Here is an 18,431-nt window from a genome sequence, read left to right as displayed (position 1 = left end):
TTGAAAAGCCATGAGAAGCTGCAAGAGAAATCTAAGCTGTCGCTCCTCTCAAGGAGGTTTCAATATCAATGTCATTGGGAAGGTCAGTATCTTACACAACACTGTTAGTGACAGAGTAACATGAGGCAGTCTGAGTTTGGGCCAAAATGAACATTTCTAGAGGTAGATTTTTGTGAGCTGAACGCCTTTTGTGTACGTCTGCTTCACGTGTCCTTTCACTGTTAATCCTGATAATAAAAAAAAGAGGAAGGAGGAAGGAAGCCTTGAAATTCATGGCATCGACCGGCCGCACATCCTAACAAGTATTAATTATTTTGCCTTGGGTTGGGCTGTGGGTTGCTTCCAGCCAAGCACTCAGCTATCTTCTTTCGGGCTCTCTGCATGAACTCCACATTCCCCCTTTCCCTTCGTATGGCGGTGTACTCGTAAGCCTTGAGCTTGCTGTAGTAATCGGAGAATTTGTTGTAGAGGATGGAAATGGGCATCCCGTTGAGGATGATCCCGAAAGCGATGCAGAGGAAGGCAAAAAGCCGGCCCAGGTGAGTCTCTGGGTACATGTCTCCATAGCCCACAGTGGAGATGCTCACCTGTGAGGGAAGGAAAGTAGAATGGAATTGTCAGCATCGAGAGCGAGGAGAAGAAAGGGAGGGAACCAGGCAGGGAGAGGTGTCTTCCGTCCTGCTGACGGTGCACCTGGTTGTATAACAGCTCCTCACGGAATCAGCGTTAGGAGGTGCTGGAAAGGTGGCCTGCAAGACCTGGGGCATGGAAAGAACATAAGCTTTGGAGCTGAAAGGCTTGGCTTTAAACCCTATCACTTATCAATTTTCTTACTTACAATACAGGGGAGTTATATCTACTTTAAAGGGTTGTTGTGAAGGGCACAGAAGAATAATGTGTGTGAAGTTCTTGGTGTAGAATAGGCTCAATAAAGGTAGGTCTTTGCCTCCCTTCAGCTGGGGCCAAATTGAGGACAGAGTCCCTGGATTTGCCTACATGATACACGAACGGGAAAGAGCTTGGGCTTAGAACCAGTCAGACCTGGTTCAAGTCCTGACTCTGACCCTTCCCAGCTGAGTGACGTTGGGCAAAACATTCAGAGTCTCTAAGCCTTGGTTCCTGCATCTAGAACAGGGGGATAATAACTAACTCTCGGGATTCTTGTGAAGACTAAACAAGAAAATGATGATAAAGCACTTCACACACACTTTGTCAGACACGCACAAAGCATTAAGCAACCTCCTCTGTGGTCCTTCTCTCATGCTTAAAATAGAGACAGTTGTAATAGTTCTCAGAGTTGTTAGGCAGTTCAAATGAGATATTTTATATGAAGGTGCTTTAATTGCAAATGTCTGGAGAAACACGCTCATTATTTTGCGATGGGACTTTTGTAAGATGTCACCGACCAAAAATATGTTCACCCTGCATGAAAGTCTTCCCATCACACTTGTCACACTGCTTTAAATTCCACTAATTAGAGATTTATTTAGGTTAACAAGCTTCTGTTTTAAAATGCAGATACCCACATGGGACTAGTTATCAGTCGATGTAGCCGGAGAAAACCCAGAAAAATCTCTCGGGGCCTGTGTTTTGTTTTGTTTTGTTTTTGCGGTACACGGGCCTCTCATCGCTGTGGCCTCTCCCGTTGCGGAGCACAGGCTCCGGACGCGCAGGCTCAGCGGCCATGGCTCACGGGCCCAGCCGCTCCGCGGCATGTGGGATCTTCCCGGACCGGGGCACGAACCTGTATCCTCTGCATTGGCAGGCGGACTCTCAACCACTGCGCCACCAGGGAAGCCTTCGGGGCCTGTTTTTCATGCCTCATGTCCTAAGACTCCCTTTGGTCCCCAGACTCTTGGCAAAATTACTAGATGCCTTTTAGGCAGGGCTGTTGATTACAGTTGAAAAAATTGTGCATCGCACAACTCCAGGGGGCAACATTGGCTTCATCGATTTGTGTCGTCGCACAGTCTTCCAGCATACGCTTTTATAAAATGTACAGTCACCCTGTTGATCTGTACAGAGACAGCCTTTAACTTAGAAATGCAGACATTTTTGTTTCGATGATGTAAGGATTAATTTGAACTTAGAGTAAGTATGATTGATTAGTTAGAATGAAATGGAGAAGTGGGCCAGCTGGGCAAATCTGGTGGAGCTGATAAGAACCAGAGCTCCATCCAGCCCTTAAAAAGGGGAAGGTTGGGGCTTCCCTGGTGGCGCAGTGGTTGAGAGTCCGCCTGCCAATGCAGGGGACACGGGTTCGTGCCCCGGTCCAGGAAGATCCCACATGCCGTGGAGCGGCTGGGCCCGTGAGCCATGGCCACTGAGCCTGTGTATCTGGAGCCTGTGCTCCGCAATGGGAGAGGCTACAACAGTGAGAGGCCCGCCTACCACAAAAAAAAAAAAAAAAAGGGGGAAGGTTGCAACTCCTCTTGGGGTGGGTGGCACACTACCTCTCACTACTCCGTCTCTGGGGAGAGAACTGCTGAGGGCTGGGCTGCCCTTCTCACAGTGGAAAAACACAAGGCAGCATCTAACAGAGGCAGGAGGGTGTCGACTAGGTTAAGGAAGCAGGTGTGGCACTAGGCCACATGGGTCTGCATCCACTTCCCAGCTGTGGGATTTGGGCAAGTCGCCTAAATTCTCTCTGCCTCAGTTTCTACTTTTGAAACGTGGAGAGAATAATAGTGCGCACCTCACAGGACTGTTACAGGAATTGAAGGAGCCGCACAGGGTGTGTGAGGGATAATGTTAGTTCTTGTGCTTGTTAGACCAGCGGGCTGTGGAAAGAAGCTCTTCCCTGGCTCCTGAGAAGGCTGTGTGAGGGAGATTGGTAGGGGGGACACTCTGTCTCCAGTAGAGAATCTGCTTTTCCCACCTTCTCGACCAAAGGGCCATGAGAGGCAGTGATAAAATAACATTGTGGGCTAATCTTAAAAAAAAAAGCTTGCTCTGTGTGTGTGTGTGTGTGCGTGTGTGCACGCGTGCGTTTCTTGTCACTGGCCATGCTGAAAGTAAAAGAACCCGAGTCAGATCTCTGTCCAGGTGTGTGAACAGCTTTCATTTGTCACTAACCCTGTCACTCGTACCTCTGTGTGAATGTTTAGGCAGTTGACTTTCCCTGGAGGAGGCCTAAAGGGAGTCTGGATATAAGAGCGAGTGACAGGAAGGGGTCATTTCAGAACAGGAAGCATCCATGAAGGGCCAAATCAGAGGCTTCGGTAAACCAGCCCCTCAAGGGTCCAGGATTGGGGGAGGGTTGGAGACAGGAGGATGCAGAGGAAGGAAAGTAATTGAGACAAAGTACCTAATTTAAACCTCTGCTCAGTCCCCACACTGGCTTTGCTTCCCTCCCAACCCCAATTTCTTTTTCTGGCTGAACTTTGAGCAAAAGGTCAAAAGCAAAGAGAATTGGCTGAAGGAAGATTAAATATTTGATGTGCATAATATGGTCTAAATATTTTTTTATATCTTGGATCTCTATTTTTAGAGAAAAGATCTCTTCTGCTACGAGACTCTGTATGACTGATTCTGAAGAATTTTTTCAAAATGCGTAGCTAATTTATGCACTGTCTGTTTGACTCAGCCGTTGATCTGCTTCTTGCTTCTTGGCTCCAGAGGAACTCTGGATTCCTTGGTTTTTGGAAACTTTTTCTCCATGTTCCATAGGCCAAACCATTTCTCCCTGAATGAGCATGAAAGATGGAAGCTCCCAGAAGGACCAAAGTGACCTCCCAGAGTGAGTTCTCACATTAGCAGGAGTGGGGTTTGGAAATGTGACTGAAATTTCTGCAGTCCGTCTTAATATCCTGAAAACACTGACTGGCCCAGCCACTCTGGAAACTTACCATTCCGTTGAAAATTTACCTATTTTCCCTAGCCATTGGACCCCCCAAAGCCAGAATGTAACCTTTCCCTAGCAGCTCACCCACTAATCAGCAAATCCTGACCCACTAAACCTTACAAGGAGAACAAGTAACCAGTTTTTCTCTGAAACTTTAGAATAACTGTACTTGAATTTCTCCTTCAGCAAGGAATGTTTGTTTCCCTCATAATGACCTACGCACGGATTACATTTTAGCACCCAGTAATCCCTGCATCTAGGAATTATGATCTTAGGGAATAAAGCTGATTTTTCAAAAGCATTAACACCTCTTCTTAGTTTTCCCAAAGAATTCAAGGTGGTAAAGACTAACATTTTCTGGTTAAAATGATTACATACTTCAATGCATATTGTCCTTTAAAGGATTTAGCTTCAAAGGCTCTACTTAGCTTACCCATGCTGCCGTTGCTACAAATATTTTAGGAATTCCTCTCTGGGATTATAATCTGCACAGAGGATTCAGTGGCGTGACCTTGAAACAAGTGTTCTTATCCCCCTTGAGGGTTAACTCTAGGTGCCGGTCTTCAACTCAAGGGTCTTGACTATTTAAAAATATTGAATCCACCTTCAGAAAAGTAAAGATTTAGCCCCACTACAAAGAAGTATTAATAAATGGACATGTCACAGGCGCTGGAGATAATTCCCCAGTGGAATTCAAAAAATGTTTTGATCAGTGGAAACACTGTTAGAATGAGGTCATGGGTAATCACCTTGAAAAGAACAACCGGCCTCATCCGTATATGAAAGTTCTGACATGTACATAAATTGTACAATAAGGGGGAGGTGTGCAGAAGCTAAGGCAAGTTCGGGATCTATTCCTAGAAATAGTGACAATGCCTTCCACACCCTCAGCTTAGTTGCTACTTCTCCCTGCCCTCTACAATTCTATCATGTCCCGCTCAAAGTTACATTGGCCAACAGGAGGAGTTTAGAGAGACAAAAGGGGACCACCCCAAAATCAGGAGTCAGCCAGATCAAAAGTCATAAAAGTGCCTAAGAGCCTTTGCCCCCCTTTATGGCTCCTGTGCTTTTTCTGAAGAAGCTAGGAGAACTTTAATGCCTTCTGTGCTGGACATTTACTCATTATCTCTCAGCCCTAAGCCCGATACCCTTCCGTGCTCTTTTTTGTAATTCAGCGGCTGGGAAGATGCGAACTACATTTCTCAGATTTCCTTGCCTGCTGTCTTCTGCTTAGGTTCTGCCAATGAGAGACACGGTTGGGAGACTAGAAGATGGAATGAGGGAGTAAGAGTCTCTCTTCCTGCTTCTGGTTTCTGTCATCATCCTTCAACAACAGCAGATAGCTATGGCTCAGGCATCTTTCAGCACACCCAGCACCGGCCTCGTGATGCCATCTTAGGGGTCCGGCAACAGTTACACAGTGGTTCCTTCTCTGTACTCCTAGCTTCCAGTAACTCTACCTTCTCCCATTCGTCTCCCCAGTTCTGGGGCCAACACTCTTTCCTACAGTTACCAATCTTCGAGTTATCTCACTTTCTCCTTTTTGCTCTTCCAGCCTATGTATCTATCTCCCTGTATAAAATTCCTTCTGTTTAAAATATCCCACGTTTTGTTTTCTGTTATCCTAATTCACCTTCCAAAGGGATCTTCTCAGAGCAAGCAAGCCATCAATAAAAATAAAATAAAATTAATCTCAGTGATCTTCTAAGTGCCACCTATTTGCAAGGCAATGATAGCATGCTTGAGGAAAACCAAGATAGAAACAAGGTCTCTGGGCTACAACTATCTGATGCTTCACCTAGAGATAGTTTTCGTTAATTTTTGAAGGAATGAGTTCATGACATAGTTTCCTATTTCGTTTCTATAGCTGTAACTTGCTCTGGAAAGCTCAGAAGGAAATGGTCTGTTGAACAGTCCAATTGTCCTTTTCTTAAAAACATAGCCACAACAGGCCAAAGCTCACGGCTTCATCATAGAGCTAATTGTTCTTGTTGAGCTATGCCGAGCATTTCCCACACCCAGGCAACCCGGAGAGTCGCAACACGGCTGGAGCTGCTCCAGGCATGGGCCTGTTTATTTGGACACTCAGAAACTCTCCCAAGATGGAACGGCTGACCCTTTTGTGCATCTTACAGCCTCTCTCTTTTCCCCAGGAGAGAAGGAATCACTTCTGTTTTCTTTTCCCAAAAATGAATCTGGAAGCAAAGGTTATTGCTTCCATGTGATAAAGGCTATCAACTAGTCAGATATGGTACCTTCTATTCATTGAGGACAGAGTACAGGCTAGTGTTTTTACATATGTTTCCTATTACATTAGTGCTGACAAATAACCTCCATTTGACAGACGAGTAGGATGGGTCTATCTTATATCCTAATGCATGAGCATTTGCAGACATGAGTGTCCATGAGGGATTTGTTCTGCAGCTGTAGGAGAATTCACAATAATGAAAATTACTGTGTTTCTCTTAAAACCCCGAGTTGAATTACAGAGGAAGGTTGCAGGATGCTTGGCATAGATAGAGGGGAGATTATTAAAAACAAGTCAGATTTTGGGGTTGTCTGAGAGTACTAAAAACACATGGAGGGAAGGATTAGAGAACCTGTCTCTAATGCGGGTGAATATACCACAAGGGCTGCAGCACTGGAGTGGGGCAAGAAAATATCGATCCTGTTTTTCTTTACCTCTTTACATTTTCAATGTGTGAGTGTATGTTTTCTGATACACATAATATATTCGAGCAGTAATATCTTAATGCAGTAGAATGATTGTACTGGACCCAATTCTTTGTATCTTCCTGTATCCAAGCTCTTTGCCATAAAACTTTGCATTGCTTTCCTACAGTGAGTGGGCTAACCTGCTTTTCCCGTTGACTCTGAGTTTGGCCTTGTGACTCGCTCTGGCCAATGAGTTGAGCAAGTGTCATGAACAGAAGCTTATCAGTGCTTGCATGATTGGGCTTGCACTCTCTCTCTCTTGCCCTTTGCCACGGCCATGGATACATGCCTGCTGGATGATGAAAGACCTAGTCTCCTTCTTCATCCAGCTGTCAGCCAGCTGACCATCAGACTGTGACATGAGCAGCTGACACCAGTCCAAGGTTCTTCTAACCCTGTACTTGAAACCATTCTGAGTTGCTGACTTGCAAACTCACAAGGCAAATAGATGCTTGACATTTCGAGCCACTGAATTTTGGGGTGGTTTGTGATGCATTGTTATTATAGCAATAAATAGCTTCTAACTTATGATTAACTAAACACATATTTATCATGGGTGTGTGCTCAGAATTTTTTAAATTATGAGATGTATGATAAATAAAATGCTTGGAGACTACTACATCAGAGTTACTTTTAGGATTCTACTTCTCAGATTCTCATGTCTGCTTGGTCACGTCTATTTAGATGACTTCCTTCTCAGCATTCAAGATTTAGTTCAATGTCATCTTCTCCAAGAAGGCTTCTCTGACTATTCCACTAGTCCATCAAAGGTAGATTCTGCCACCCAGATCACTCTCTATCCTATTATCCTATATAAGACACACTCATATCTTAAATGATTTATTATCTTTCTCCATTAGGATGTAAACACCATGAGGGAAAAAATTTCACCTTTTTTTAATTTTTCCCTTATTACTCGGTATCCCTAGCATTTAGAATACTCCTCGGCACACTAAGTGCTCAAAAATAATCTTGCTCACCTCCAGTGCTGGACACCCCATGCCAAACAACTAGCAAGACAGGAACACAACCCCACCCATTAGCAGACAGCCTGCCTAAAATCATCCTAAGTTCACAGACACCCCAAAACACACCACTGGACACGGCCCTGCCCACCAGAAAGACAAGACCCAGCCTCATCCACCAGAACACAGGCACTAGTCCCCTCCACCAGGAAACCTACACAACCTACTGAACCAACCTTAGCCACTGGGGGCAGACACCAAAAACAATGGGAACTACGAACCTGCAGCCTGCGAAAAGGAGACTCCAAACACAGTAAGATAAGCAAAATGAGAAGACAGAGAAATACGCAGCAGATGAAGGAGCAAGGTAAAAACCCACCAGACCAAACAAATGAAGAGGAAATAGGCAGTCTACCTGAAAAAGAATTCAGAGTAATGATAGTAAAGATGATCCAAAATCTTGGAAATAGAATGGAGAATATACAAGAAACGTTTAACAAGGACCTAAAGGAACTAAAGAGCAAACAAACAATGATGAACAACACAATAAATGAAAGTAAAAATTCTCTAGAAGGAATCAATAGTGGAATAACTGAGGCAGAAAAATGGATAAGTGACCTGGATGATAAAATAGTGGAAATAATTACCACAGAGCAGAATAAAGAAAAAAGATGAAAAGAATTGAGGACATTCTCAGAGACCTCTGGGACAACACTAAATGCACCAACATTTGAATTATAGGGGTCCCAGAAGAAGAAGAGGAAAAGAAAGGGACTGAGAAAATATTTGAAGAGATTATAGTTGAAAACTTCCCTAACATGGGAAAGGAATTAGTTAATCAAGTCCAGGAAGCACAGATAGTCCAACACAGGATAAATCCAAGGAGAAACACGCCAAGACACATATTAATCAAACTATCAAAAATTAAATAAAAAAATATTAAAAGCAGCAAGGGAAAAGCAACAAGTAACATACAAGGGAATCTTCATAAGGTTAACAGCTGATCTTTCAGCAGAAGTTTTACAAGCCAGAAAGGATTGGCAGGACATATTTAAAGTGATGAAACGGAAAAGCCTACAACCAAGATTACTCTACCCAGCAAGGATCTCATTCAGATTCAACAGAGAAATTAAAACCTTTACAGACAAGCAAAAGGTAAGATAATTCAGCACCACTAAGCCAGCTTTACAACAAATGCTAAAGGAACTTTTCTAGGCAGGAAACACAAGAGAAGGAAAAGACCTATGATAACAAACCCCCCCAAATTAAGAAAATTGTAATAGGAACATACATATCGACAATTACCTTAAATGTAAATGGATTAAAGGCTCCAACCAAAAGACATAGACTGGCTGAATGGATACAAAAACAAGACCCGTATATATGCTGTCTACAAGAGACCCTCTTCAGACCTAGGGGCACATACAGACTGAAAGTGAGGGGATGGAAAAAGATATTCCATGCAAATGGAAATCAAAAGAAAGCTGGAGTAGCAATTCTCATACCAGACAAAAGAGACTTTAAAACAAAGACTATTACAAGAGACAAAGAAGGACACTACAGAATGATCAAGGGATCAATCCAAGAAGAAGATATAACAATTGTAAATATTTATGCACCCAACATAGGATCACCTCAATACATAAGGCAAATGCTAATAGCCATAAAAGGGGAAATCGACAGTAACATGACTTTAACACTGCACTTTCACCAATGGACATCATCCAAAATGAAAATAAATAAGGAAACACAAACTTAAAATGATACATTAAACAAGATGGACTTAACTGATAGTTATAGGACATTCCATCCAAAAACAACAGAATACACTTTCTTCTCAAGTGCTCATGGAACATTCTCCAAGACAGATCATATCATGGGTCACAAATCAAGCCTTGGTAAATTTAAGAAAATTGAAATCGTATCAAGTATCTTTTCTGACCGCAATGCTATGAGACTAGATATCAATTACAGGAAAAAAAGTGTAAAAAATACAAACATATGGAGGCTAAACAGTATGCTACTAAATAACCAAGGGATCACTGAAGAAATCAAAGAGGAAATCAAAAAATACCTAGAAGCAAATGACAATGAAAACATGACAACCCAAAACCGATGGGATGCAGCAAAACCAGTTCTAAGAGGGAAGTTTATAGCAGTACAATCCTACCTCAAGAAACAAGCATCTCAAATAAACAATCTAACCTTACACCTAAAGCAATTAGAGAAAGAGGAACAAATAAAACCCCGAAGTTAGCAGAAGGAAAGAAATCATAAAGATCAGATCAGAAATAAATGAAAAAGAAATGAAAGAAATGATAGCAAAGGTCAATAAAACTTAAAGCTGGTTCTTTGAGAAGATAAACAAAATTGATAAACCATTAGCCAGACTCATCAACAAAAAAAGGGAGAAGACTCTAATCAACAGAATTAGAAATGACAAAGAAGAAGTAACAACTGACACTGCAGAAATACAAAGGATCATGAGAGATTACTACAAGCAACTCTATGCCAATAAAATGGACAACCTGGAAGAAATGGACAAATTCTTAGAAAAGCACAACCTTCCGAGACTGAACCAGGAAGAAATAGAAAATATAAATAGACCAATCACAAGCACTGAAATTGAAACTGTGATTAGAAATCTTCCAACAAACAAAAGCCCAGGACCAGATGGCTTCACAGGTGAATTCTATCAAACATTTAGAGAAGAGCTAACACCTATCCTTCTCAAACTCTTCCAAAATACAGCAGAGGGAGGAACACTCCCAAACTCATTCTACGAGGCCACCATCACCCTGATACCAAAACCAGATAAGGATGTCACAAAGAAAGAAAACTACAGGCCAATATCACTGATGAGCATAGATGCAAAAATCCTCAACATAATACCAGCAAACAGAATCCAACAGCACACTAAAAGGATCATACAGCATGATCAAGTGAGGTTTATCCCAGGAATGCAAAGATTCTTCAATATATGCAGATCAGTCAATGTGATACCCCATATTAACAAACTGAAGAATAAAAATCATATGATCATCTCAATAGATGCAGAAAAAGCTTTTGACAAAATTGAACACCCATTTATGATAAAACTTCTCCAGAAAGTAGGCATAGAGGGAACCTACCTCAACATAATAAAGGCCATATATGACAAACCCACAGCCAACATCATTCCCAATGGTGAAAACTGAAACCATTTCCTCTAAGATCAGGAACAAGACAAGGTTGCCCACTGTCACCCACTGTTATTCAACATAGTTTGGGAACTTTTAGCCACAGCAATCAGAGACAAGAAAGAAATAAAATGAATCCAAATCAGAAAAGAAGTAAAACTGTCACTGTTTGCAGATGACATGATACTATATATAGAGAATCCTAAAAATGCTACCAAAAATCTACTAGAGCTAATCAGTGATTTTGGTAAAGTAGCAGGATACAAAATTAATGCACAGAAATCTCTTGCATTCCTATATGCTAATGATGAAAAATCTGAAAGAGAAATTAAGGAAACACACCCATTTACCATTGCAACAAAAAGAATAAAATATCTAGGAATATACCTACCTAAGAAGACAAAAGACATGTAGGCAGAAAACTGTAAGAAACTGATGAAAGAAATTAAAGATGATACAAACAGGTGGAGAGATATACCATGTTCTTGAATTGGAAGAATCAACATTGTGAAAATGACTATACTACCCAAAGCAATCTTCAGATTCAATGCAATCCCTATCAAACTGCCAAAGGCATTTTTCACAGAACTAGAACAAAACATTTTGCAATTTGTATGGAAACACAAAAGACCCCGAATAGCTGAAGTAATCTTGAGAAAGAAAAACGGAGCTGGAGGCATCAGGCTCCTTGACTTCAGACTATACTACAAAGCTACAGTAATCAAGACAGTATGGTACTGGCACAAAAAAAAAGAAATATAGATCAATGGAACAGGATAGAAAGCCCAGAGATAAACCCATGCACATGTGGTCACCTTATCTTTGATAAAGGAGGCAAGAGTATACAATGGAGAAAAGACAGCCTTTTCAGTAAGTGGTGCTGGGAAAACTGGACAGCTACATGTAAAAGAATGAAATTAGAACACTCCCTAACACCATACACAAAAGTAAACTCAAAATGGATTAAAGATCTAAATGTAAGGCCAGACACTATAAAACTCTTAGATGAAAACATAGGTAGAACACTCTATGACATAAATCACAGCAAGATCCTTTTTGACCCACCTCCTAGAGAAGTGGAGTAAAAACAAAAATAAACAAAGGGGAGCTAATGAAACTTAAAAGCTTTTGCACAGCAAAGGAAACTATAAAACAAACGAAAAGACAGCCCTCAGAATGGGAGAAAATATTTGCAAATGAAACAACTGATAAAGGATTAATCTACAAAATATACAAGCAGCTCATGCAGCTCAATATCAAAAAAAACAAACAATCCGATCCAAAAATGGGAAGAAGTCCTAAACAGACATTTCTCCAAAGAAGACATACAGGTTGCCAACAAACACATGAAAGGATGCTCAACATCAGTCATCATTAGAGAAATGCAAATCAAAACTACAATGAGATATCATCTCACACCCGTCAGAATGACCATCATCAAAAAATCTACAAACAATAAATGATGGAGAGGGTGTGAAGAAAAGGGAACCCTCTTGCACTGTTGGTGGTAATGTAAACTGATACAGCCACTATTGAGAACAGTATGGAGGTTCCTTAAAAAAGTAAAAATAGAACTACTGTATGACCCAGCAATCCCACTACTGGACATATACCCTGAGGAAACCATAATTCAAAAAGAGTCATGTACCACAATGTTCATTGCATTTCTATTTACAATAGCCAGGACATGGAAGCAACCTAAGTGTCTATCGACAGATGAATGGATAAAGAAGATGTGGCACATATATACAATAGAATATTACTCAGTCATAAAAAGAAACGAAATTGAGTTATTTGTAGTGAGGTGGATGGACCTAGAGTCTGTCATACATAGTGAAGTAAGTCAGAAAGAGAAAAACAAATACCGTATGCTAACACACATATATGGAGTCTTAAAAAAATGGTTCTGAAGAACCTAGGGGCAGGACAGTTATAAAGACGCAGACATAGAGAATGGACTTGAGGACACAGGGTGGGGGTGGAAGGGTAAGCTGGGAGGAAGTGAGAGAGTGGCATTGACACATACACACTACCAAATAGATAGGTAGTGGGAAGCAGCTGCATAGCACAGGGAGATCAGCTTGGTGCTTTGTGTCCACCTAGAGGGGTGGGATATGGAGGGTGGGAGGGAGTCGCAAGAGGGAAGGGATATGGGGATACATGTATACCTATAGCTGATTCACTTTGTTATACAGCAGAAACTAACACACCATTGTAAAGCAATTATACTGCAATAAAGATGTTAAAAAAAATCTTGCTCAATGAATGAAGAAGATGGAATTTTGTGAAGAATTGGTCCTAATATTTTGCATCTTTTTACTTGGCATCTTCTTTTCTCTTTGCTATATTGAAAATAAGGGCCCTTACTACACAATATGCAATGTCATAACAAGTATAGAGAAGAATTGGGTTAATAGTATATTGGTCCTGGGGAATAGAGCAGTCCTCGAATGTTCAAGGGGAGTTGCTCCTATTATTTTCATAGGTTAGTTTAGAAACGAACACAAGCTATCAGTCTTTAATCCATAATGATTTTTAATAGTATATATAATTCTCAGAGAATAAAATGGATGAAGGTCATTGGTAAAGGTTAAGGTTGGTAAATGGTAGGTTGACATGTGTAAATTCTGGCCTGTGAAAATAGTGCCTGATAGAGCTAATAGCTACAAAAGAAAATTCACATTGGTAAAAGCAATAATTAGTAAAATTTGTTATAGATAGAAACTGAATGGTGATTCAAGTTTTATTGTAAAGTCTATAGAAAACAGTGACCTTGAGTAAGATAATTTTTGTTAATATTAAAAGGGGGATAATTTGAAAATTTAAATGTTATTAAACAATAAACACATCAACAAATTAAAGGGGATCACTAGGCATTCACTTAAGGAATTTTTTTAAAAAGAAAAATCCATTATTAGGAATAGAATTCTTATCAAAAATTTTATATTAATATACAAAAGGTAAAAGACGTTTTGTGTATTCAGAATATAGTATCAAAGAGTTCACTAGGTGCAGCTTACATACGCTAGCCTTCTAAGATACTTGGACGAATGGAAACTTGACTCTCTAAAACTTGGTATTATATCATCAGCCTGTGGATTTTCTCTTTTCCCTCCTTGCTTTACTCACCTCCAAAGTAAATGGCATTTGCTGGGGACAAATCATCCTTCATCAACCCCGTCTGTACACATGATTTATCTACTATGGGGATGACCTCTTGTCATTTGGAATATGATCAAAGCAGCGGCATTTGGCCAGCTCGTTTGGAAGAGCCTCACATCATCCCATCACTGAAGAAAGCTCACACATCTTGTGTATATGAGAGCTCTGCTTTCCAGGGAAGCAAGACTCACTGAATTGCAGAGCTCTACACCCTCCCCTTTTGAGATGAGGAAACTGAAGATAGGGAGTTAGGGAGTGAGGTTTCACAGTTAATCATGGAGGATCCCCGTTAATTATTAGCAGATCTGGGACAAGAATCTAAATCTAAATCTTCCATTCCACTATACTACACTATTAGTAGGAGCCCTGGGTAGGTTCATATCAGAACTCCAGACTGTGGGTTCTAACATATCCAGTGTTAGTGTTGAAAATATCCACTTTCTAATATAGGAAAAACTGGTTATATTTGCTTAATGTCTTTAAAGGCATTACAAACCATCTATTTAAAGTAAATAAGGAAAGCATACGCCCAGTTCTTTCCTATGCACGTATGTCAATGTGTTCATTGATCTTAGAAGACCCAATCAATCAGCATTTCCAGTGATTCAGGGACTTTCCAAGGATTTAGTCTAGCATATCAGAAACACAGATATTTGAGTAAATGGCATAAACTATTATAAAAGGCAAACACCAAAGAAAATGACAAAAATAACTAATATACTAAGTGCAAATTAAGCAAGGCATGCAGAAATACTAAAGCTTGAAAGAGGCAGTGCTGAGCTGTGGAAAGGGCATGCATTTTGCAACTGGACAGGCTTGGGTTCCGGTCCTCACGTGACTACCTTTAGCTGCGTGTCTAAATTATTATTATAACTCAAATTATCTGCACCTGAATTCCTCTAGCTGTAAAATGGGGCAATAATGCCATGTCCCGAAAGAATTTTTGTGACATTGGAGCAGGTTTCAGTGTTAGATGCTCCGATTTAGCTAGAACCAGTGGTATTCCAGTGAGGGTTGCCGCTCTTCAGCCACGTCGCATTTCCTCCCCTGCATACATGGATGGCTTCCTTCAAAATCTGCAGGAAAATGTTCCTCTTAAAACAATAGTGATCCTAACCACCTCACATGGTTGTGATGCTGAAATAAGATACGCTTTATAAACCACTTAGGACAATAGGTGTTCAATAAGGGACAAATAACAAGAATGACGATGATGAATCTTCCCACGACCGTGAACAATGATTATTCCTTAAAATTAGCCTCTCAGGGGTATTAAGACTAAATCTAGATTTGGAGATAACTAGGACCACACCAAATTTCTTGGACTACGTCTTTCTTACTGGACTATGTCTTTCCAACCCTTTAGCACCTACCCGTTTTTTTTGTTTTGTTTTTTCTGTTTTGTTGTTTTTATCTTTTGTTTAAGCTGGGGACATCGAAGGAATGGAGAAAGCAATGGCTGTTAAAGAAGGCAGGGCAAAGATGAGGGAACAAAGCAAGGCAGGTGGCATGACCCAGGAAGGGGAGAAGCAGCGTCTGTCGGGCTGGGGAAGTGGGTGGGAAAGCCCACGGGCCGTGGTGCTCACCGCGGCCCACCACCAGGCGTGGGGGATGCTGGTGAAGTTGGTTCCACGCACGTCGTGCTCCACGGAGTAGACGGCCGCAGAGAAGGTGAAGATGCCCATGGTGATGAAGAGCAGCAGGCAGCCCACCTGCTGGTAGCACTGGCGCAGCGTGAAGCCGAAGGCGCGCAGGCCGGTGGAGTGGCGCGCCAGCTTGAGGATGCGGAAGATGCGCAGGAGGCGCATGACGCGCAGCACCTGGCCCACCTGGCCCACGCGGCCCATGGTCTCGAGGTCGTGCTCGTGCGGCGAGTCCTTGCTGTGCACCTGGTCCTCGCTCGTGAAGCACTCGAGCAGCAGCTGCAGGTAGAGTGGCAGGATGGCCACCAGGTCCACCAGGTTGAGGGCGCTCTGCGCGAAGCGCCGCAGGTCGGGCGTGGAGGCCAGGCGCAGCAGGAACTCGAGCGTGAAGAAAGCCATGCATAGCATCTCCACGTGCTCCAGAAAGGGCTGCGGGTTGCCACTGCCCGCGCCCTGCCCCGCCTGCTGCTGCATCTCCTCTACCGTGTTGAGCGCCAGCGCCACGACGGAGATGAGCACGAAGAGGCTGGAGGCCACCCCGATGGCCTTGGCGGCCACCGACGAGAAAGGCTTCTCCATGAGGTTCCAGAGGCGACGCCGCTGCGGCCCGTAGAAGCGCATGTCTCGGAAGAGCTCCTCGGCCTCCTCGGCCTGCGCCTGCGCGCGCAGCTCACGCTGGATCTTGAGCTGCTCGCTCAGCTCGTCGCGCCTCTCCTCGAAGCAGATGAGGCAGCAGCGCGGCGCGTACTTGAGCCGCACGCCCCAGTAGCCCAGTTCCTCCAGGAAGCGGCGCGGGCACAGCTCGTCGCGCACCAGCAGCACGCCGGACGCGTAGAAGTTGTAGATGAGCTGGAAGATCTCCGGGTCGCGGTCGAAGAAGTATTCGTCCGTCTGTGCCTCATAATCGTCGCACAGGCCCAGCTGGCGGCTGCGGCTGGTGGAGGTGGCCAGGCGGCCCAGGCGCGTCTTGGGGTAGCTGGCCAGCTCGGCGTAGTCCAGGTGGTAGCTCTGGCCGCCCACGTTCACGTTCAGGGTGGACGACACGACCGGAGCGTCAGTGCCGCCTTCGCCTTGGTCGGTGGTGGCCTCTCCTGGCTGCTGGTCCTCCTCTGCCAGGTCGTCCTTCCACTGCTGGTCCTCCTCGGTATCCGTGTCCTCATCGATGTAGTAGCTACAATAGCTCTGGGTCCACGGTGGAAAGCTGGTCTGGGAGCCCGGGAGGGCCCCCACGGAGCAGATGCGCCTGCGTTGTTGGCTGCCCACTGCCTGGGATGCGTCTTCACTCTCCGTAGTATGCCAGGACCTGTAGCCCCAAGACCGCCTCCTCTCATTCTGTTTCAGCATGGCTGGAGGAAGTGGACCCTTGCCTTTTCCCTCCTGGTTGTGGTAAGGTCCCCAGCCTGCTCACTGCCACTGGTAGATGGATCACGTGCTCTGCACTGTTGTAGAGAGACCGGCCCGGACCAGCAGACCTGGGGTCCACAGCATCGCCCTCAGAGCTGTCCCTCCTCAGGCCCTGGGCAGCCCAGCCCAGCCCAGCTTGCCGGGTCTGAACGCCTAGGCAGACGGCTGTTGACTGCTCTAATCTAGCTGATAGGGAAGAAGCAAGTGTTAGGAGGGATTTAGAGCCTCTTAGTCAGTGTCCTCCCCCTCTCCCTCCACTCTGTGACCTAGGGGATGATTACGTGGTCTTAAATCTGTAGGTAATCAGAAGGTGGCAGAGATGATTGCTAATAAAAATGTCAGCCAGCCCTGCCCTTAGGAAGTGCCCAGTGTCCCTGTGCTGAGATGAAATCAACTGAATTTGCTATAGAATGTAGATGCCTGTGTCTTGACACTTAACTGTTGAAGTTGCAGCCTCTGCCCTAGGTAAATCCGCCATGAACAGGGACAGAGGTGGCAACAGAATGCTTAAAGTGGACCTCCTGACCAGTCACTTTTCCTCTCAGCATTTGTCTTCTGTTTCGATCATAGAAGATCTCAAATCATCTCCTTCCCATCTGGTCACATGATCACGTTGTTTTCCCAAATGTATTCCCCTTAGCAGCACTGCTCTAGAGTCTAGTCTGATGTTTAAATCTATCTCAGCTTCTTTCTCTCTCTTTGTCGCTCTCTGTCTCTGTCTCTCTCTCCCTCCCTTCTCTTAAAGGATAAGGACACGTTTCAAAGTGGAATCTCAGGATGGGTGGGTAGATGTTCTTAGGGTATCGCAGCCCCGCTCAGCTGCTGTATCTGGTGACCAGACTTCCTTCCAAGGGAAAAGTCTTCATCACTCTTCAAGACATCACTTAGAAAAAGTCTCCTGCCATGTGTAAGGCACTGTGCTGGATGCTAGATGCTGGAGATGGAAACTTGATAGAGACATAGTTGCGGCCCTCAAGTTGCTCATGGTTTTGTAGGTGATATAAATATTTACATATGCAAGCACAGCAAAAGAAGTGAGTGAAAAATACAGAGGTAGCAGAGAAGAGGAAGGGATTTGTTTCAAGCAGGAATTGGTTACCGAATTCAATTTATTTTGAATAGCTAATACACATTCACTACAAAATATTCAAAAGGTACAAAGATGCGTTACGGTAGAAAATTTATTTCTCCCCCAGCTCGAATTTCTAGCTATCGAGTGTGCCTCTGAGGTTTCGGTTACCCTTCCAGAAATATTCTAAACATATATAAGCAAAAACCTGTCTCCATCTATCATCCAAGTAGCTCTTTATTACTAACACAAATTACAGTATGCTATTCACTTTGCTATTTTCCCATTAACCATGTATCTTAGAGGTGTTTTCATATCTGAACATAAATATCTGCCTCATTTTGAAAATAGCCACTTAGTAGTTTGATAGTGACAGAATTCAGGTTGTTTTCTACCTTGGCTCTTATAAACAATGATGTAATGCATAACCTGATACCTACACTATTTTCC

General features: G+C 43.2%; 1 protein-coding gene across 1 annotated transcript; it reads right to left on the bottom strand.

Moving 5' to 3' along the window:
• Positions 1-305: 305 nt before the first annotated feature.
• KCNV2 (potassium voltage-gated channel modifier subfamily V member 2) lies at positions 306-16,852 on the bottom strand. The gene is made up of 2 exons (XM_060153463.1): positions 15,452-16,852; positions 306-587 (listed from the first exon to the last, which is right to left on the bottom strand). Exons 1-2 carry the CDS (start codon positions 16,850-16,852, stop codon positions 306-308), a joined length of 1,683 nt encoding a protein of 560 aa, XP_060009446.1.
• Between the last annotated feature and the right edge of the window lie 1,579 nt (positions 16,853-18,431).

The sequence above is a fragment of the Lagenorhynchus albirostris genome, chromosome 7 (genome assembly GCF_949774975.1).
Source record: "Lagenorhynchus albirostris chromosome 7, mLagAlb1.1, whole genome shotgun sequence".
NCBI lineage: Eukaryota > Metazoa > Chordata > Mammalia > Artiodactyla > Delphinidae > Lagenorhynchus > Lagenorhynchus albirostris.
The sequence above is the reverse complement of the archived record's forward strand: the minus strand, read 5'-3'. Positions and strand labels throughout refer to the sequence as shown.

Bases quoted from the DNA above. Each gene is read 5' to 3' on its own strand.
- KCNV2 (XM_060153463.1), bottom strand. From the start codon at position 16,852: ATGCTGAAACAGAATGAGAGGAGGCGGTCTTGGGGCTACAGGTCCTGG. The intron at 588-15,451 runs GTGAGCACCACG...CTTCCCTCACAG, and splicing joins ACGCCTGGTGGTGGGCCGCG to GTGAGCATCTCCACTGTGGG.